The following is a 23175-nucleotide window of genomic DNA, read 5'->3' on the forward strand; positions in this document are numbered from 1 at the left end:
GTGACAGTAGTCTGTGTGTGTGACAGTAAGTTATCTCTGTGTGTGTGACAGTAAGTCTGTGTGTGTGACAGTAAGTCTGTGTGTGTGACAGTAAGTTATCTCTGTGTGTGTGACAGTAAGTCTGTGTGTGTGACAGTAAGTAATCTCTGTGTGTGTGACAGTAAGTCTGTGTGTGACAGTAAGTCTGTGTGTGTGACAGTAAGTCTGTGTGTGTGACAGTAAGTCTGTGTGTGTGACAGTAAGTCTGTGTGTGTGTGACAGTAAGTCTGTGTGTGTGTGACAGTAAGTAATCTCTGTGTGTGTGACAGTAAGTCTGTGTGTGACAGTAAGTCTGTGTGTGTGACAGTAAGTCTGTGTGTGTGACAGTAAGTCTGTGTGTGTGACAGTAAGTCTGTGTGTGCGTGACAGTAAGTTATCTCTGTGTGTGACAGTAAGTATGTGTGTGTGACAGTAAGTCTGTGTGTGTGACAGTAAGTCTGTGTGTGTGTGTGTGTGACAGTAAGTCTGTGTGTGTGTGTGTGTGACAGTAAGTCTGTGTGTGTGACAGTAAGTCTTGTGTGTGTGTGACAGTAAGTTATCTCTGTGTGTGACAGTAAGTCTGTGTGTGTGACAGTAAGTCTGTGTGTGTGACAGTAAGTCTGTGTGTGTGACAGTAAGTCTGTGTGTGTGACAGTAAGTCTGTGTGTGTGTGTGTGTGACAGTAAGTCTGTGTGTGTGACAGTAAGTCTGTGTGTGTGTGTGTGTGACAGTAAGTCTGTGTGTGTGACAGTAAGTCTTGTGTGTGTGTGACAGTAAATCTGTGTGTGTGACAGTAAGTCTGTGTGTGTGACAGTAAGTCTGTGTGTGTGACAGTAAGTTATCTCTGTGTGTGTGACGTAAGTCTGTGTGTGTGACCGTAAGTCTGTGTGTGTGACAGTAAGTCTGTGTGTGTGACAGTAAGTTATCTCTGTGTGTGTGACAGTAAGTCTCTGTGTGTGACAGTAAGTCTCTGTGTGTGTGACAGTAAGTCTCTGTGTGTGACAGTAAGTCTGTGTGTGTGTGACAGTAAGTTATCTCTGTGTGTGTGACAGTAAGTCTGTGTGTGTGACAGTAAGTCTGTGTGTGTGACAGTAAGTTATCTCTGTGTGTGTGTGACAGTAAGTCTGTGTGTGTGACAGTAAGTCTGTGTGTGTGACAGTAAGTCTCTGTGTGTGTGACAGTAAGTCTCTGTGTGTGTGACAGTAAGTCTGTGTGTGTCTCTGTGTGTGTGACAGTAAGTCTGTGTGTGTGACAGTAAGTCTCTGTGTGTGACAGTAAGTCTGTGTGTGTGACAGTAAGTCTCTGTGTGTGTGACAGTAAGTCTCTGTGTGTGTGACAGTAAGTCTGTGTGTGTCTCTGTGTGTGTGACAGTAAGTCTGTGTGTGTGACAGTAAGTCTCTGTGTGTGTGACAGTAAGTCTCTGTGTGTGTACAGTAAGTCTGTGTGTGTCTCTGTGTGTGACAGTAAGTTATCTCTGTGTGTGACAGTAAGTTATCTCTGTGTGTGACAGTAAGTCTGTTGTGTGTGACAGTAAGTTATCTCTGTGTGTGACAGTAAGTATGTGTGTGTGACAGTAAGTCTGTGTGTGTGTGACAGTAAGTCTGTGTGTGTGTGACAGTAAGTCTGTGTGTGTGTGACAGTAAGTCTGTGTGTGTGTGACAGTAAGTCTGTGTGTGACAGTAAGTCTGTGTGTGTGACAGTAAGTCTGTGTGTGTCTCTGTGTGTGACAGTAAGTTATCTCTGTGTGTGACAGTAAGTCTGTGTGTGTGACAGTAAGTCTGTGTGTGTGACAGTAAGTCTGTGTGTGTGACAGTAAGTCTGTGTGTGTGACAGTAAGTCTGTGTGTGTGACAGTAAGTCTGTGTGTGTGGGACGGTAAGTCTGTGTGTGTGTGACAGTAAGTCTGTGTGTGTGACAGTAAGTCTGTGTGTGTGACAGTAAGTTATCTCTGTGTGTGTGACAGTAAGTCTGTGTGTGTGACAGTAAGTCTGTGTGTGTGACAGTAAGTCTCTGTGTGTGTGACAGTAAGTCTCTGTGTGTGTGACAGTAAGTCTGTGTGTGTCTCTGTGTGTGTGACAGTAAGTTATCTCTGTGTGTGACAGTAAGTTATCTCTGTGTGTGACAGTAAGTCTGTGTGTGTGACAGTAAGTCTGTGTGTGTGTGTGTGTGTGACAGTAAGTCTGTGTGTGTGACAGTAAGTCTGTGTGTGTGACAGTAAGTCTGTGTGTGTGACAGTAAGTCTGTGTGTGTGGGACGGTAAGTCTGTGTGTGTGTGACAGTAAGTCTGTGTGTGTGACAGTAAGTCTCTGTGTGTGACAGTAAGTCTGTGTGTGTGTGACAGTAAGTCTGTGTGTGTGACAGTAAGTCTCTGTGTGTGTGACAGTAAGTCTGTGTGTGTGTGACAGTAAGTCTGTGTGTGTGACAGTAAGTCTCTGTGTGTGTGACAGGTGTGTGACAGTAAGTCTGTGTGTGTGACAGTAAGTCTGTGTGTGTGACAGTAAGTCTCTGTGTGTGACAGTAAGTCTGTGTGTGTGACAGTAAGTCTGTGTGTGTGACAGTAAGTCTGTGTGTGTGTGTGTGACAGTAAGTCTGTGTGTGTGACAGTAAGTCTGTGTGTGTGACAGTAAGTCTGTGTGTGTGACAGGGGGTCTGTGTGTGTGACAGTAAGTCTGTGTGTGTGTGTGTGTGTGTGTGTGTGTGTGTGTGTGTGTGTGTGTGTGTGTGTGTGTGTGTGTGTGTGTGTGTGTGTGTGTGTGTGTGTGTGTGTGTGTGTGTGTGTGTGTGTGTGTGTGTGTGTGTGTGTGTGTGTGTGTGTGTGTGTGTGTGTGTGTGTGTGTGTGTGTGTGTGTGTGTGTGTGTGTGTGTGTGTGTGTGACAGTAAGTCATCTGTCTCAGCCTGTTGAAATGCTCTGGTTCTTTCTGCAGGTAAGACAGAGACCATTAAAGACATGGGTCGCTGTCTGGGCAAATATGTGGTGGTCTTCAACTGCTCTGATCAGATGGACTTCAGAGGACTGGGCAGGATTTTCAAAGGTATGACGTGTGTGTGGTGTGTGTGTGGTGTGTGGTGTAGTGGTGTAGTGGTGGTGGTGTAGTGGTTAACATTGTCGCCTCACAGCAAGAAGGTCCAGGGTTCGATTCCCGCTTGGGGACCAGGTTTCCATGATGCCAGGTACCCAGGCATCCCGGATGTATATATTTTTTATTTTATGATCTCTTTATCTTAAACAGTACTGTATATTTGTATGTCATAAATGTCTGGATGAATTGAAAATGGAGGACCCTGATGTAAACAAGACGAACGTCTTTCTCTCGTCTGCATCCCCTTAACAATTGTGTGTATTGAGCCGTACTGTATTGTACCCATTCTGCAATCTGTTAATAACGTTTTCAATCAATCAATCAATACAACAAACAAACACACAAACAAACACAAACAAACAAACAAACAAACAAACAAACAAACAAATAAACAAACAAAAAAAAGTGTTTGTCCTACTTATAGAGAGGAGCCCTGTTAGTAATTTGGCCTCATGGTGGCGCTATTCTCACAGAACAAAAAAAACATGAACCCAACAGCTTTTCTCGTCATGATGACATCTGAAACGTGTCGTCTCTTCGTGATATTGTACTGATGGTATCAATATATTAATATAAGACGAACCCTATGACCCCCCCAGATCCAATTTTGTGTGATGTCGTGTGTGAGAGTAATAGCAAAGTGGGGAGCTTGTTACACCTTGGTGGACTCTCTACGGCATAGGTGTCAAACTCATGGCCCCGCGGGCCAAATGTGGCCCGCCACGTCATTTGATGTGGCCCCCCAAGAGCTATGAAAAAAAATAAAAATTAAACATTAATTAAAAAATAGCGGCGTTAAAAGAATTGTGGGTTAATGCGTTATTAAAGCTTTAACTTTGACAGTCTTAGTTATTACACATTCTTACACATACAGTACATGTATGTTGAACATCTGAGGTATGTGTGTTCATGCAGACACATGTAATAGCAATTTCATTACGAATTGAAAACGGGGGACCCTGATGTAAACAAGTCGAAAGTCTTTCTCTGGTCTGCATCTCCTTAATATTGTGTGTATTGAGCTGTACTGTACCCATTCTGCAATATGTTAATTAAAGTTAATTAAACTATCTTCCATTAGTTGGATGTATGGCTTCTGCAAGGTTGTGTGCAGCCATTTGTTTTTGTAACATCTGCTACATCTGTCCCACGTGTTCTTTGCAGCTCACAGTTGTTAGTTCTGCCCTCTTGACTGTGACAAAAAGGTTTTGAACAACTTAATGTCATAGCTTGTTTTTTTTTTTTTTAACAATATGTTTATGGTATATTCTTTTTTTTCAGTTTTACAGCATCAGTTCAACAGTTCAACAACCAATACAAAAGGAAATGCTGCCAACTGCCCCCCCCCCCCCCCCGAAATAAAAAAAAATAAATCAATATAAACAAAAACAAAAAAAAACTCTAGGCCAGACCCCCCCCCCCTCCCCTCCCCCAGACTAGGACCTCAACAAATTAAGTTTTTCCTTTTTTCTTTTTTTTTTTACACATTTTGAGAATTTAGTAAACCCAGTTACACCCGTCTAACAGGTGCCCATCAGGGCGGAGCTAGGGGGTGGCTACCTGGGCTCAAGCCCGGATGTATTCTGAAAAGCCCCGAATCTATTTAAAATTTTTTTTTTTTTTTTTTTTTTTTTTTTACAATTCATCATTGTTACATGAAAATATGTTTGCACCAGATTTAGCAGAAGCTAATTTCCATCTGTGGTCTATCCAGCTGCTAACTGTATTTGAGTGAGTTAAGTCTTGGTGTTATGGTAGACTCAGACCTAAGCTTTAAATCACAATCAACAAGTTGACAAAAACTTAATTCTTCCACCTTAGAAACATAGCTAAAGTACGGCCATTTATAAATCAAAAGGACACTGAAAACCAGATCCATGCCTTTATCTCAAGCCAACTCGACTACTGTAATGCACTCCTTACCGGCCTCCCGAAAAAATACGATGATAACTATTTTATTGCAATGCACTATTGCATTATTTTATTCTATTTTACTAACTATTTTATTGCACTGCACTATTTTACTTTGTATCAGTGAATCATAGACGCCTGGCCATAAGAGCATTCGGAGCATCTCTGCTCTCCCACTATTGAACTTGGGGGAGCAAAGGTATGATCTTGCTCCACCACTTTTTGATTATATGAAAAATATGATATATCCCCCCCAATATATAAATCTACGTTATGGTTAACTGAGTTTTATAGTGAAAAGAGCAGCTTTATTGGTCAAGATTGAAGGCTCTATATTGCAGGAAATTGCACGTACAGGTTCATTAAATTCAAAAAAATCTGTCGTGTCTGACCCCCTCCTACCCACCCATTGCCTGCCTAAAAAAAATAAATTAAAATTAAAATTAAAATTAAAAAAAATATTAAAAAAAATAAAATAAAGGGGGGGGGGGGGGGGGGGGGGGGGAACTTCAATAATTCATAGCTTGTATTTGATGATAATATTCTTCTTTGTTATTTAGTTGAATGGTTTGATCATTGATTGATGGAGTAATATGGGGTTCTGATCAACTAAAATTATTTGTTAAAATAACATAACGTATATTTTTACATCTATGCAAAATGTATAACTTGAATAAGTAATAAATACAGAAACAACATGTTTAACAATATGTAAATGAGTAGCTACATTTATTTTACATTACATTAACATTGATATGGTCTTTGGCCCTTTGAGGGCAACCATAATGCTGATGTGGCCCTCTGTGAAAATGAGTTTGACACCCCTGCTCTACGGAGTGCATTATTCTAGTGTCTTTGTTTCTTTATTGTTCGGTAATATAACCGATAGACCCTCGTCTGCACCTTTGTTTACACTGTTTATTTTTCTCATATTTTTATATTCATATGTAATTGTGTTGCCTATATTTATGTCTTTCTACTAGTGCTGTCAATAGATAATTTTTTTTTTACTAATTAATCTCACAATATTCTGTAATTAATCTAGATTAAAAATCGCATTTTCTACTTAAAGGGGAACTCCACTTTTTTTGGAAATTAGCTTATTTAACATCTTCCCTGGAGTTAGACAATAAGATGCATACCTTTTTTGTCTCTGTGCGTGCATTTTAGCTTTGGGAATAGACGCTCCGTTAGCATAGCTTAGCTTCATCACTGGAAGTGAGGCAGGACAGTAGCCTTACAGTGCCTTACAGTGTATTGCAAGGTCTGACATTGACCAAACTTGATATGCATGACCTTGGTGGGCTCTAGGTCAACTCCTGAAAAGGGGGTCAATGTCAGACTTTGCAATCAAAAGTTAGGGGGATAATAACCCTTGCCATAATTTCAGTGCGCCCCCTAACTTTTGATTGCAAGGTCTGACATTGACCCCCTTTTCAGGAGTTGACCTAGAGCCCACCAAGGTCATGCATATCAAGTTTGGTCAATGTCAGACCTTGCAATACACTGTAAGGCACTGTAAGGCTACTGTCCTGCCTCACTTCCAGTGATGAAGCTAAGCTATGCTAACGGAGCGTCTATTCCCAAAGCTAAAATGCACGCACAGAGACAAAAAAGGTATGCATCTTCTTGTCTAACTCCAGGGAAGATGTTAAATAAGCTAATTTCCAAAAAAAGTGGAGTTCCCCTTTAAGACCGAAGCTTGTAACAGATATTTACTTGAGTAAAATCATGGAATTAATGTAAAATCAACACAAAGAAAGTATATTTAGATTCAAAGACTATTTTAATAGCTTTCTTTGAATACAGTTTCTCTCCTGTGAAATACAAATGTTCAACAAAACCATCAACATTGACTCCCCCCTCTCCCATGCTGCTATGATGCCCGCATTTCCCCAAGGCGATCAATAGAGGAACATCTTATCTTATCTTATTTTATCTGTTTGTTCAGGTGTGGCCCAGTCCGGCTCATGGGGCTGTTTCGATGAGTTTAACCGGATCGACTTGCCGGTGCTGTCAGTTGCCGCCCAGCAGATCGCCATCGTTCTCACCTGCAAGAAGGAGCGACGCAAGAACTTCATCTTCACCGACGGAGACAACGTGAACATGAACCCCGAGTTTGGCATCTTCCTCACTATGGTCAGAAACGAATCTACTGTACCACTCTATCACTCACTATGGTCAGAAACTAATCTACTGTACCACTCTATCACTCACTATGGTCAGAAACTAATCTACTGTACCACACTATCACTCACTATGGTCAGAAACTAATCTACTGTACCACGCTATCACTCACTATGGTCAGAAACGAATCTACTGTACCACTATATCACTCACTATGGTCAGACACAAATCTACTGTACCACGCTATCACTCACTATGGTCAGAAACGAATCTACTGTACCACTCTATCACTCACTATGGTCAGACACGAATCTACTGTACCACGCTATCACTCACTATGGTCAGAAACGAATCTACTGTACCACACTATCACTCACTATGGTCAGAAACTAATCTACTGTACCACTCTATCACTCACTATGGTCAGAAACTAATCTACTGTACCACTCTATCACTCACTATGGTCAGAAACGAATCTACTGTACCACTCTATCACTCACTATGGTCAGAAACGAATCTACTGTACCACTCTATCACTCACTATGGTCAGACACGAATCTACTGTACCACTCTATCACTCACTATGGTCAGAAACGAATCTACTGTACCACTCTATCACTCACTATGGTCAGACACGAATCTACTGTACCACGCTATCACTCACTATGGTCAGAAACGAATCTACTGTACCACTCTTATCACTCACTATGGTCAGAAACTAATCTACTGTACCACGCTATCACTCACTATGGTCAGAAACGAATCCACTGTACCACGCTATCACTCACTATGGTCAGACACGAATCTACTGTACCACGCTATCACTCACTATGGTCAGACACGAATCTACTGTACCACTCTATCACTCACTATGGTCAGAAACTAATCTACTGTACCACTATATCACTCACTATGGTCAGAAACTAATCTACTGTACCACTATATCACTCACTATGGTCAGAAACAAATCTACTGTACCACTCTATCACTCACTATGGTCAGAAACAAATCTACTGTACCACTCTATCACTCACTCACTCACTCACTCACTCACTCACTCACTCACTCACTCACTCACTCACTCACTCACTCTATCACTCACTCTATCACTCACTCACTCACTCACTCACTCACTCACTCACTCACTCACTCACTCACTCACTCACTCACTCATCACTCTATCACTCACTCTATCACTCACTCACTATGGTCAGAAACTATACTGCACCACTCACTCACTCACTCACCCACTCACTCACTCACTCACTCACTCACTCACTCACTCACTCACTCACTCACTCACTCACTCACTCACTCACTCACTCACTCACTCACTCACTCACTCACTATGGTCAGATACTATCTTCACTCACTCACTCACTCACTCACTCACTCACTCACTCACTCACTCACTCACTCACTCACTCACTCACTCACTATGGTCAGAAACTCACTATCACTCATTCACTATAATATATACATAATACCCCCAAACATCCTCAATACTGTCGTTAGGGGATATACAGTAATTACTGTCGTTAGGGGATATACAGTAATTACTGTCGTTAGGGGATATACAGTAATTACTGTCGTTAGGGGATATACAGTAATTACTGTCGTTAGGGGATATACAGTAATTAGACCTGTTCTGGAGAACCGGGGGTGTTTCCTAACTCACAGGTGTCACAGAGATATTGAGGGAAAACAACTAATTGTGTGGCATGTAGTACAGATTAGATTAGATTCAAATCAAATGTATTGTCATCATGCAGCACAAGTACAGTACAACGAAAAGACGTTTGGCTTCCAACCAGAGTGCAAATGTAACAGTAAAGTGCAACAGTAATATACAATGTACAGGTGATTAAACTGGATATAACATATATACATTAGTAGTACTCAGTAATAGTGCTAATCAGATGTATGTACAGAGTTGTAGTATTAATATGTACAGTGATACAGGTATGAAGACACAAACATAAAGTCATAGTGACCAGCAGTGTAACTAGTAAGAGTAGGTAAGGGATATGTACAGATGATAGATATAGAATCTACAGATATACTGTTGACGAAATTAGTTGTGTCCATTTCCAAGGTAAAGATTTCAACCCCTACCTCCTAGTAGCTTAGTTTTGAAGGGTTAATACCCAGTCGAGGGCACTTCAAAGAGAGCAAGGGACCAAGGGAGTGGAATTGGGACTGGACCTTAGCCCACTGAACCAGCACAGCCCTATCGCTGTTCTCCTCCCCGATTAGGGCCGTTACAAATCTCTGCATTAATTCATTCTCAACTTATTCCAAGCGGAAACATTGCTCTCCCTGCTACGTTTAAATGGCATCAATGGGGTCATTTTAATTTGCGATGTTGAACCGAAAGAGACTCGGTGTAAAACTTAATCCGGCTGAACAGAGAGGGGGCCTCTGCACCCCCCTCCGCGCCCCCCTCTGTTAATTCATATTATAATGGTTTGCTCGTTGGTTATTGGACTCGTTATGCATGCTAAAAGTGCCGGATGCAAACCTCGTATCTCCAAAGAGTCTGATACGCAGGAACTATGCAGGAGGAGCGACTGTGTGCTGTGAGTGACCACCATGCGTTTATGAAACTCTCATATCTACAGTTACTCACACAACCTCATATCTTCAGTTACTCACACGTCATCCTCATATCTACAGTTACTCATACATCCTCATATCTACAGTTACTCACACATCATCATATCTACAGTTACTCACACAACCTCATATCTACAGTTACTCACACAGCCTCATATCTACAGTTACTCACACATCCTCATATCTACAGTTACTCACACAACCTCATATCTACAGTTACTCACACATCCTCATATCTACAGTTACTCACACATCCTCATATCTACAGTTACTCACACAGCCTCATATCTACAGTTACTCACACAACCTCATATCTACAGTTACTCACACTACCTCATATCTTCAGTTACTCACACAACCTCATATCTACAGTGACTCACACAGCCTCATATCTTCAGTTACTCACACATCCTGATATCTTCAGTTACTCACACAGCCTCATATCTTCAGTTACTCACACAACCTCATATCTACAGTTACTCACACAACCTCATATCTACACTTACTCACACATCCTCATATCTACAGTTACTCACACATCCTCATATCTACAGTTACTCACACAGCCTCATATCTACAGTTACTCACACAACCTCATATCTACAGTTACTCACACAGCCTCATATCTACAGTTACTCACACAACCTCATATCTACAGTTACTCACACAGCCTCATATCTTCAGTTACTCACACATCCTCATATCTACAGTTACTCACACTACCTCATATATTCAGTTACTCACACAACCTCATATCTACAGTTACTCACACAACCTCATATCTACACTTACTCACACATCCTCATATCTACAGTTACTCACACAACCTCATATCTACAGTTACTCACACAACCTCATATCTACAGTTACTCACACAGCCTCATATCTACAGTTACTCACACATCCTCATATCTTCAGTTACTCACAACCTCATATCTACAGTTACTCACACAACCTCATATCTACAGTTACTCACACATCCTCATATCTACAGTTACTCACACAACCTCATATCTACACTTACTCACACAGCCTCATATCTACAGTTACTCACACAACCTCATATCTACACTTACTCACACATCCTCATATCTACAGTTACTCACAGGACCTCATATCTTCTGTATCATGGACAGAATCAGGACTCTTGATTAGTCTTTAAAGGGAACCTATTCTGGAATATTACCACACCTTTCTTTATTATAATAATAATAAACATTATTTGTATAGCACTTTTCATACAGAAGTTGCAGTTCAAAGTGCTTCACAACAGTAAAAAATACAGGCATAAGCGAGCATAAAAAAGACAAGAGGTAGCAAGGTAAGGTAAATCACAGTGCTTCACATTAGGATCTAGCATCCCAATAGGCCTCTCTGTTTACAGTTTCATTCAGTAATACAAATAATAAAAATAGAATAGACAGAGTAAAAACAAAGTGCGGTTGGATTCAGTTTAAAAATAGGCTAAAAATTATAAAATAGAATGGACATACAACAGGGTATTTAACATACAACAGAGCAGTGCATCAGTATGTAAGAAGTAAAAAGTGTGATAAAATAGTTAAATTATGAATTACAACAGAGCAGTGCTCTTAAAATTACAGTGCATAGAACCGACACATGAATATGAAGTGTAGGTAGGGTAAGAATAGTGCAGGTAAAGTACAATTTGTGTCAGGATATCCCTGATGTTTCATTTAAATGCCTGAGCAAAGAGATAGGTTTTAAGCTGTCTTTTGAAGATGTCTAGCGAGATTATCATTACCACGATAAGATGAACAGAAACATAATTCTACCACCAAGGCAATAGGAATCGGGGCCAGAGTGGTGTTACGTGCATATTATATATAGTGATATGTTTTATGGTAATATATCATAGTTTATATAAATGTGGTATTATACAGTACTGTCAGTGTTGGGCAGTAGCTAGCTACAAGTAGCGACGCTACATAGCTTAACTACATTTCTCAGTAGCGTGATGGTAGTGTCGCTACTTTTGAACCAAGTAGCGTGCTCTGTAGTGCAGCTATTTTTAGAACGAAGTAGTGAGTAGCGTGAGCAAAACGCTACACGCTAGTATCAGGAGAAACAGACTAAATAAAGATTTGTGAGAAGAAAAAAAACTCCCCGGAGAAAACCCACTATGATCGGTTGGTTGGTTTAGATATGAGTATGACGACTCACGATTGGGTAAGGTTAGGCCAAAACATTACGGGTAGGCCAATCAGAGGCAGGATAGGGCGGGACTCCAGCTCCGCAAATCAGGAAGTGAAAATCAAAACACGGACCACTGAATGAATGAATGCAATTTAACAGATTACATGAACCAGTCCGCGCGAAATGGCAGAGGGATTCGATGTTTCCAGGGCTGATGGCATTGATGAAGATGATGATGTTAATAACAACAATGCCTCTCCATGGCCCCATGTGGAAAAATTTATGAGTTTGACTGAAAAAACGCCTAAAACATATGTGTTTATTGTGTCAGCCAAAAACGAAGCTGCTCTCAACTTCCCACACGTCCAGCACTAAACAGATTTAACAAACAGATAGCTGCTATCATGTTTCACTGTAGGCAGAAAATGAACAATATTATGGGGGTGGAGAAAAGAAAAAACAAACTAACAAAGTATACATTAAGAGGGAAAATATCACCTAGAGCAGTGGTTCTCAACCTGTGGGTCAGGTCCCCACATGATTTTGGGGCCATGGAATGTTTTGTGAGTTACATATTTAAATACATTTGGTCATTTAGCTGATGCTTTCATTCAAAGCAACTTACAAATTGTGTACAACAAGTCAGCAGGAGTGGTACATATCTAGCAGCCAAGGATAAGTAGTATTGTTTGTCAGTGTCAAGCTGTGTTATACTCTGAGTACATACTGTAGTAGTATAGACATATTAGCATAGTTGGTGGTAGTATAGACATGGTAGCATAATAGTAAAATGCAGTAAGACAGTTATTATTAGTTAAAATTCAGATATTGAAGAAGTGTGTTTTTGGTTGATAAAGTGGGCAGGTTTCAGAAGATGCAGAGTTTAGGGATAAATAATACATAAAGATAGAATAGAAAAGAAAAAGACCATTACTGCATCAAAAGTAATCAACAAACTATACTATAAAAACTGATCAAACATTGACCAAATGGTCTCCTTTCTTTTGTAGAGGCTGCACCCAGCTAAACTTGCCTTCCTGGATAAGGAACGTGAGCATGCGAGAAAGAGGAGTGCTCCCCAGAATGAGAAGGAAGATGCTGTTAATTTGATACAAGGCAGTGTAGCACCGTTTTTTAGATACTTTATTAACATTTTGTACATAATACAAGTTCATGTTAAAAGGATGACACAAAAAGCCAGACCGAGGGCTTGTTTCAGTTTTATAATAAATAATCAATTTTTTTGCCTGCCTATTTGTTTGGTGGAAACTTGATCATGAAGTAAAAAAAAAAAAAGTAGTGCCGATGTAGTTAGCTATTTTTGCCATGTTCTTGTAGTGTAGCTTGCTACATTTCTCTGGGGATAGCTTCCATTGTAGTTGAGCTATATTTAATCAAGAGTAACTTGTAGTGTAGCTAACTACATTTTCCAAGTAGCTTGCCCATCACTGAGTACTGTGTATTATTATACATGTTGTATGTTCTTGGGCCCAGGGCGTGTGGAACAACACATACTGCACCATGTCACCTCAGATTGAGTAACAAGCCAGTGCTGGTAGATTCCTCCTCAGCGCTACTTTCCCCCAGACGAGTGATTAAACAGTGAGGAATGCGTCCCTAGAGTGTTGGGAAGGTTACAGTTCACTGTGTAGCTATTAATATACTGCGTGGATATGGATGCAGGTAAGCGTCTGTGTGTGTGTGGGTTGGGGGGTGGGCGGGTGGGTGGGTGGGTGGGGGGTGGGTGGGTGGGTGGGTGGGTGTGTGCACATGTGTGGGCATGTGTGCATATGTGCGTGGATGTAGGTGTTTGTGTGTCAACGTGTGCCTATAGGTGTGTATATGCATACATGTACTGTGTGTGTGTGTGTGTGTGCGTGTATAATTGTGTCTATAGTAATTAATTAATGATAGTAGTACGGTACCATGGAAACTAGACCTTGGGCCGTGTCCACTGGGATTAAAGTGTTTACTTAGTGCTAATTGTGATCGCCTGATTATCTCCCCGTGGCCCAGGGCAGGTTTTCAATACAGGATTATGGATATTCCGGTACATAGAAGAGTATATAAAAGGTTGGATTTACCAACAGAATATAATCTCTTGACAGTTTTCATATCCCCAGAGCCTAATCCAGTGTCAGAGTAGAGCACCTCCGAGAGACCCCGCCCACTGCCGCCCTCGCAGAGACACTGGTTGGTTGACCTATCTCAAGCCCCGCCCTCTTGTCTTCATCCTCCAATCACAGATAGGTCAATTACCTGAGGTGATCCATTGACACTGAAGGTCTATTGTTGACTAAACAGTTTTAAATACATTTTGAAATACAGTAGTAAATGGTTTGTTTACATAATGTATTGTTAGTAATCCGAGCGTACGTGGCGTTGAAGCTACATACAGCTAATGGATACCGACAGTATCACCAACTTGTTAATTCATAGCGTATTATCGATCGATTGATGAGACGCGTGGACGTCTGCACTTCATGCATTGCTTTTATTTATTTTCTTTTTTATCCACTTTTTCTCCAATTTTTTTCTATATTTTTCTCCCATCCCAATTTCGTATCATCCAATTCAACCCTCCCCTGTCACGGACGCTGTTTCTTGCCTTCCACAAGCCGGCTGCAATGTGGACTAAGTCATACATAGCACAAGTCCCCTCCAGTACTTGAGGTAACAGCAGTCGCATCTTTTCACCTGCGCAGCTCGATCTCTCAGTGGCGAGGAGTAACGCGTGGGAGGCTCACGCTGCCCCCGACACTTCCTGATTCTACTGCGCAGGCGCACCAACCGACCTGTAGGAGTCGCTGTCCACAACGCCCGATCCCCACCCATCAGTTTCCCACCCCCTAATACGGCCAATGTGTATTAGTATGAACGACCAGCTAAACTGAAAGCAATGTGGAGCGCTGGGCTCGAACAGGCGAGCCCAGCGTCTCCGCATTCGTGGCGAGCGCCTTGCCCACTACGCCACGTAGCCGCCCCACTTCATGCATTGCTTTTATTTTGTCAATTCTCTCTAAGTCTATATTTATGCACATTTTATGCCGATGTCTATTTTATGTCTACATTATTGCTGTGAAACACATTATTCTTGTATTCTGGTATGAAAGGTGATATACAAATAACGATTATTATTATTATTATTATTATTATTGCACTGCTCTGTTGTATGTTAGCGATACCCTGTTGTATGTTGGAACTATTTTATGTCCGTTCTATTTTTATAATTTTTAGCCTATTTTTAAACTGAAGCAAACCGTAATTTTTTACTCTGTCTATTCTATTTGTATTATTTGTATTACTGAATGAAACTGTAAACAGAGAGGCCTATTGGGATGCTAGATCCTAATGTGAAACACTGTGATTTACCTTACCTTGCTCTCTCTACCATCTTTTTTATGCCCGCTTATGTCAGTATTCTTTACTGTTGTGAAGCACTTTGAACTGCAACTTCTGTATGAAAAGTGCTATACAAATAAAGTTTATTATTATTATTATTATTATTATTATTATTATTATTATTATTATTATTATTATTATTATTATTATTATTATTATTATTATTATTATTATTATTATTATTATTATTATTATTATTATTATTATTATTATTATTATTATTATTATTCAAAGAAAAGAAAGGACCAGGCGACCGTCGGTAGTGTGACAGTAAAGGGTTAACCTTCTGTCGTGTGGCAGTGAAAGGGTTAAGGTGGGATCGGAAGGATAACCCAAAAATAAAATAAAAAGACGTTTCATTCTCTTTTTCTTTTTCGTTCCAATCAGAACCCGGGCTACGCCGGGCGCCAGGAGCTCCCCGAGAACCTGAAGATCAACTTCCGCTCGGTGGCCATGATGGTGCCCGACCGTCAGATCATCATCCGGGTGAAGCTGGCCAGCTGCGGCTTCATCGACAACATGGAGCTGGCGCGCAAGTTCTTCACCCTCTACAAGCTGTGTGAGGAGCAGCTCTCCAAGCAGGTAACAGGTTCTTATCAAATCAAATCAAATCAAATTTATTTATAAGGCCCGACAACACACGTTAATGTCCCCATGGGCCGTACAGGTCTTCTTTAAACAAGTCAAGAACAGAACAAGAACACCATAAGGTCCAAAAAATTTAAGATAAATGCAAATAAATGAAAGAATGCAAGCACTCCCAGACATACCCCACGCGAAGGTAAGGAAAAACTCACTAAAACCTAACAATAGGGAAAAAAGGTCCACAGGCAGTGTGGAGGAGAGAAACCTTAGAAGGGCCATTCAAGGGGGGATCTCCCCTCTTAGATGTCAGTGATAGTAGTGTTGCAGACGGACAGTTGGTAAGCATGCACTCATGTGTGTAGTGAAACACAGATGAGTGCATGCAATAGCAACTGAACATTTTGAAAGATTAAAGATAGAGCTAATAGCGATAGCAAATGAACATTTTCAAAGATTAAAGATAGAGCTGATAGCGGATCTATTTGAGGCACAGGGGCGGCGCAAAGAGGGTCACGTCCTCTCCGTCTTAGTCACGGGACATTCAACACTCCGGTCATTGCTCAGGGACAGCCGGAGACAGGGAGATAGGGGGCGGCGCAGAGAGGGTCGCGAACTCCCCGACATCATCACGGGACGTCCGGCACTCCGGTCACCACTACGAGACCTCCGGAGACAGGGGGGCACACAGAGGGGGTCGCAACCTCCCGGCCTTCATCACGGGACGTCCGACACTCCGGTCAGCACTCCAGGACAGCAACTCACAGGGAGACAGGGAGACGGGACAGGCGTTAGACAGCTCATGTGATTGTAGTGGGCGGACATAGCAATAGATACAAGTGATAAGCATATATGTGAATGGAGTAGATATATAAAGTAAGCATATTATGTGAATAGAATAGAAGTACTTAACCCAGCAATGAAACCGCGTTGACTGTTAATCTGTTAACAGTCTGTTAATACTGTTAATCAGTTGACAGGACCACGGACAGACAACGGTAAATAACTGATCCAATGCCTCGGAGGTGCATGTAGAGCAGTCACTGCAATCTTGGCCAAGACCCCGAGGCATCCATCACCTTAGTCAGCGCTAGGAGACGGGCACTCAGAGATATACGGTTAACCCTTTCACTACCACCCTACATAAGGTTAACCATTTCACTACCACACTACAGAAGGTTAACCCTTTCACTACCACACTATAGAAGGTTACCCTTTCACTACCACAGTACAGAAGGTTAACCCTTTCACTACCACACTACATATTGTTAACCCTTTCACTACCACACTACAGAAGGTTAACACTTTCACTACCACACTATAACCCTTTCACTATACCACACTACAGAATGTTAACCATTTCACTACAACACTACAGAAGGTTAACCCTTGCACTACCACACTACAGATGGTTAACCTTTCACTACCACACTACATACGGTTAACCATTTCACTACCACACTACATAAGGTTAACCCTTTCACTACCACACTACAGAAGGTTAACTACTACTCTCCAAGCAGGTAACAGGGAGGAGGACATCTTTAAAGGGGCACTTCGCCCCCAAAAAAAAAACAATGCAGATTTATTTTGCACATAATTTCACACGCATCCGAAAACCTCATTGTCTCTCTCGTCTCATATGGTCTCATATGGTCTCCGTCTCGTCTCTCGTCCAGGTCCACTATGACTTCGGGTTGAGGAACATCTTGTCTGTGTTGAGGACGCTGGGAGCGGCCAAGCGAGCGAACCCCAACGACACGGAGTCCACCATCGTCATGAGGGTCCTGAGGGACATGAACCTGTCCAAGCTGGTCAGTATGAAGGGTCTGAACGTGTCCAAGCTGGTCAGTATGAAGGGTCTGAACGTGTCCAAGCTGGTCAGTATGAAGGGCCTGAACCTGTCCAAGCTGGTCAGTATGAAGGGTCTGAACGTGTCCAAGCTGGTCAGTATGAAGGGTCTGAACGTGTCCAAGCTGGTCAGTATGAAGGGTCTGAACGTGTCCAAGCTGGTCAGTATGAAGGGTCTGAACGTGTCCAAGCTGGTCAGTATGAAGGGTCTGAACCTGTCCAAGCTGGTCGGTATGAAGGGTCTGAACCTGTCCAAGCTGGTCAGTATGAAGGGTCTGAACGTGTCCAAGCTGGTCAGTATGAAGGGTCTGAACGTGTCCAAGCTGGTCAGTATGAAGGGTCTGAACGTGTCCAAGCTGGTCAGTATGAATGACCTGAGAGACCTAGAACAGAATACAATAGAATAGAATATTATTATTATTAACAGAATAGAACATAATTTTGTACATTTACCCAGAGTGAACACCTCCTGGCCTCTCCCTGCTCCTCCTCCTGCTCCTCCTCCTCCTCTCCCTGCTCCACCTCCTCCTCCTCCTCCTGCTCCACCTCCTGCTCCTCCTCCTGCTCCTCCTCCTGCTCCTCCTCCTCCTCCTCCTGCTCCTCCTCCTGCTCCTCCTCCTCCTCTCCCTGCTCCACCTCCTCCTCCTCCTGCTCCTCCTCCTGCTCCTCCTCCTGCTCCTCCTCCTCCTCCTGCTCCTCCTCCTCCTCCTCCTGCTCCTCCTCCTCCTCCTCCCCCTCCTCTCCCTGCTCCTCCTCCTCCTGCTCCTCCTCCCCCTCCTCTCCCTCCTCTTCCTCCTCCTGCTCCTCCTCCTCCTCCTCCTGGCCCTCTCCCTGCTCCTCCTCCTCTCCTCCTCCTCCTCCTCCCCCTCCTCTCCCTGCTCCTCCTCCTCCCCCTCCTCTCCCTCCTCCTCCTCCTCCTCCCCCTCCTCTCCCTGCTCCTCCTCCTCCTCCTCCTCCTCTCCCTGCTCCTCCTCCTCCTCCTCCTCCTCTCCCTGCTCCTCCTCCTGGCTTCTCCCTCCTCCTCCTCCTCCTCCTCCTCCTCCTCCTCCTCCTCCTCCTCCTCCTCCTCTCCCTGCTCCTCCTCCTCCTCTCCCTGCTCCTCCTCCTCCTCCTCCTCCTCCTCTTGGCCTCTCCCTGCTCAGCGTACTGCAGTGTACAGTATGTCGGGGGTTAAACCAGCCTGTCAGTGATAGATGACATGTTGCTCCAGCATCAATGAGGCGGAACAAACCCTGAAGTGATGCCACTATTCACTCCATTGACACTGTGTGTGTGTGTGTGTGTGTGTGTGTGTGTGTGTGTGTGTGTGTGTGTGTGTGTGTGTGTGTGTGTGTGTGTGTGTGTGTGTGTGTGTGTGTGTGTGTGTGTGTGTGTGTGTGTGTGTGTGTGTGTGTGTGTGTGTGTGTGTGTTTGTGTGTGTGTATTAATTAATGTGTGTGTGTATGTGTTAATGCGTGCATGTGCCTGTGTATTAATTAATGTGTGTGTGTGAGTATATCTGCATACCTGTGCATGTGAAGTGTGTATGTGTTAATGTGTGCATGTGCCTGTGTATTAATTAATGTGTGTGTGTGTGCGTGTTAACACACTATATATGTGTTAATGCATGCATGTGCCTGTGTATTAATTAATGTGTGTGTGTGAGAGAGAGAGTATATCTGCATACCTGTGCATGTGAAGTGTGTCTGTGTGTATATGTGTTAATTCGGGTGTGTCTGTGTGTGTGTTTAATGGTCAGATTGATGAGGACGAGCCATTGTTTCTGAGCCTGATAGACCTAGAACAGAATACAATAGAATAGAATATTATTATTATTAACAGAATAGAACATAATTTTGTACATTTACCCAGAGTGAACACCTCCTGGCCTCTCCCTGCTCCTCCTCCTGCTCCTCCTCCTCCTCTCCCTGCTCCACCTCCTCCTCCTCCTCCTGCTCCACCTCCTGCTCCTCCTCCTGCTCCTCCTCCTGCTCCTCCTCCTCCTCCTCCTGCTCCTCCTCCTGCTCCTCCTCCTCCTCTCCCTGCTCCACCTCCTCCTCCTCCTGCTCCTCCTCCTGCTCCTCCTCCTGCTCCTCCTCCTCCTCCTGCTCCTCCTCCTCCTCCTCCTGCTCCTCCTCCTCCTCCTCCCCCTCCTCTCCCTGCTCCTCCTCCTCCTGCTCCTCCTCCCCCTCCTCTCCCTCCTCTTCCTCCTCCTGCTCCTCCTCCTCCTCCTCCTGGCCCTCTCCCTGCTCCTCCTCCTCTCCTCCTCCTCCTCCTCCCCCTCCTCTCCCTGCTCCTCCTCCTCCCCCTCCTCTCCCTCCTCCTCCTCCTCCTCCCCCTCCTCTCCCTGCTCCTCCTCCTCCTCCTCCTCCTCCTCTCCCTGCTCCTCCTCCTCCTCCTCCTCCTCTCCCTGCTCCTCCTCCTGGCTTCTCCCTCCTCCTCCTCCTCCTCCTCCTCCTCCTCCTCCTCCTCCTCCTCTCCCTGCTCCTCCTCCTCCTCTCCCTGCTCCTCCTCCTCCTCCTCCTCCTCCTCTTGGCCTCTCCCTGCTCAGCGTACTGCAGTGTACAGTATGTCGGGGGTTAAACCAGCCTGTCAGTGATAGATGACATGTTGCTCCAGCATCAATGAGGCGGAACAAACCCTGAAGTGATGCCACTATTCACTCCATTGACACTGTGTGTGTGTGTGTGTGTGTGTGTGTGTGTGTGTGTGTGTGTGTGTGTGTGTGTGTGTGTGTGTGTGTGTGTGTGTGTGTGTGTGTGTGTGTGTGTGTGTGTGTGTGTGTGTGTGTGTGTGTGTGTGTGTGTTTGTGTGTGTGTATTAATTAATGTGTGTGTGTATGTGTTAATGCGTGCATGTGCCTGTGTATTAATTAATGTGTGTGTGTGAGTATATCTGCATACCTGTGCATGTGAAGTGTGTATGTGTTAATGTGTGCATGTGCCTGTGTATTAATTAATGTGTGTGTGTGTGCGTGTTAACACACTATATATGTGTTAATGCATGCATGTGCCTGTGTATTAATTAATGTGTGTGTGTGAGAGAGAGAGTATATCTGCATACCTGTGCATGTGAAGTGTGTCTGTGTGTATATGTGTTAATTCGGGTGTGTCTGTGTGTGTGTTTAATGGTCAGATTGATGAGGACGAGCCATTGTTTCTGAGCCTGATTGAAGACCTGTTCCCTGGAATCCAGCTGGATAAAGCAGGCTACCCCCAACTGGAGACCTTCATCGACAGACAGGTAGGAGGAGGGAGGGGAGGGAGGGAGGGCAGGAGGGAGGGAGAGGAGGAATGAAGGAGGGAGGGGAGGGAGGGAGGATGGAGGGATGGAGGGAGGGAGGAAGGGAGGATGGAGGGAGGGAGGGAGGGATGGAGGGGGGGGAATGAGGGAAGGAGGGAGGGAAGAAAGGAAGGAAGGAGGGATGAAGAAAAGGGAGGGATGGATGAAAGGAAGGAGGGATGAAGGGAAGGAGGGAGGGATGGAGGGATGATAGGAAGTGAGGAACAAAGGGAAGGCGGGAAGGAGGGAGAAAGGAAGGAAGGGAGGGATGAAAGGAAGGAAGGGAGGGATGAAAGGAAGGAGGGAGGGATGAAAGGAAGGATGGAGGGATGAAACAAAGGAATGAGGGAGGGATGGAAGGAAGGAAGGAGGGAGGAAGAGAGGAAGGAGGGGAGGAAGAGAGGAAGGAAGTAAGGAAGTAATAGATGGGAAGAGAGCTAGAGATGAAGAAAGATGGAAAGAGGGGGGGTGAGAGGGAAAGAGAGAGAGAATGAGAGAAAGAGACAGAGATGGATAGACTGTGAAGCCGCTATATATTTCATGTCAGTCCTAAGTGCCTGAAGCTCCAGCACTAACAGATAAGCATCATTTGTCATTTGTCAAGTGTCCTGCCTAAGCACCTGCAGCAAACGCAGAGCAGCGTCGGACTGCGATAAAAAAAACAACAACGGCCTTGGCATTTATTTATTTATGACAATTTCTGACCGAACAGCAGCCCAACATTAACGACAAGCCACACAGAAATGGGAAAGCCACACACGACACATTGCAATGAGACGGGACATCCTGTGAAATCACTGTAGAAGAGGAGACGGATATCCTGTGAAATCACTGTAGAAGAGGAGACGGATATCCTGTGAAATCACTGTAGAAGAGGAGACGGATATCCTGTGAAATCACTGTAGAAGAGGAGACGGATATCCTGTGAAATCACTGTAGAAGAGGAGACGGATATCCTGTGAAATCACTGTAGAAGAGGAGACGGATATCCTGTGAAATCACTGTAGAAGAGGAGACGGATATCCTGTGAAATCACTGTAGAAGATGACAAAGGCAGGGTTTCGGTCGAGAACAAATTCAGTCGTAGTCACATGATGTTCTCAAATCAATGAGTAACCGTGTTTAACCCTTTCACTACCACGCTACAAAGGGTTAATACTTTCACTACCACACTACAAAGGGATAACACTTACAGCAGGTTAAAACCCTTTCACTACTACTACTACCGGGTGGTAGTGAAAGGGTTAACCATCTATATAGTGTGGTAGTGAAAGCTACAAAAATAATTGTGATTATGATTTTTGCCATAATCAAGCAGTCCTAGTGTCCAGTGTGTGTGTGTAAGTAAATACATACATGAGTGTTCTATGTACATTGTACACACCGTCCATGTGTGCATCCATACAGTAAATATTATGTGTTTAAGCTCACAAAGCTTCAGACTAGTGGTGCACAATATAATATCGCCGATATGGTAATTGTTTTACACATCGGTATCGTTCCGATGTCAAAATAGGACAGATAAAAAAAATTAACTAAATTCTAAATATCAGTCATTTCTGAAAATAAGTTACAAAAGTAAAACAGAAAAAAAGCGTTTTGGAAAATAGCTCTTTATTTGATTATCATAAAAAAGTGTTTTCTATACAGAGATATCGACATTGGTAAATACCGGTATCGGCCAGAACAGCAATATTAATATCGGTTATCGGCATCGGCCACCATTTTCACATTGGTGCATCACTACTTCAGACGTTGCTATTCTACATCAGTCCTGTATTAGCTAACCTACACTGGCTTCCGGTAACATTTAGAATTGATTTCAAGGTCCTCCTCCTTATATACAAAGCACTAAATGGAACAGGACCAAGCTACATTGCAAATTCTCTAGTCAACTATGTGCCTCCTAGACCATTGCGATCATCTACTACTGGTCTATAGAAGGTTCCAAGCCACAGTCTAAGGCAAATTGGGGATGCAGCCTTTGCAAACTATGCACCAAAGTTATGGAACACACTACCTATGGACATTAGGGAAGCTAGATCTCTTAATATTTAAAAAAAAATAAGCTAAAAACATACCTCTTCACCATAGCCTTCTAATACACTTCGCTGTTGATTGTACTGTAGCACTATTTTACTCTGTCCATTCTATTGCATAATTTTACTAT

At 43.3% G+C, this 23175-nt stretch overlaps 1 protein-coding gene across 1 annotated transcript in view; it reads left to right on the forward strand.

Annotated features, from left to right (window-relative positions):
- dnah5 (dynein, axonemal, heavy chain 5) overlaps window positions 1-23175 on the forward strand; it is a gene marked incomplete at both ends in the record, with an annotated part of 523851 nt that overhangs the window by 231654 nt on the left and 269022 nt on the right. The window contains 6 exon segments of the mRNA XM_084308323.1: window positions 2913-2933; window positions 2935-3050; window positions 6961-7148; window positions 15699-15893; window positions 17573-17707; window positions 20859-20966. Coding sequence (XP_084164449.1) covers window positions 2913-2933; window positions 2935-3050; window positions 6961-7148; window positions 15699-15893; window positions 17573-17707; window positions 20859-20966 — 763 coding nt within the window.

Source organism: Notolepis coatsorum, assembly GCF_963971535.1.
Source record: "Notolepis coatsorum genome assembly, chromosome: 2".
NCBI classification, from domain to species: Eukaryota; Metazoa; Chordata; class Actinopteri; order Aulopiformes; family Paralepididae; genus Notolepis; species Notolepis coatsorum.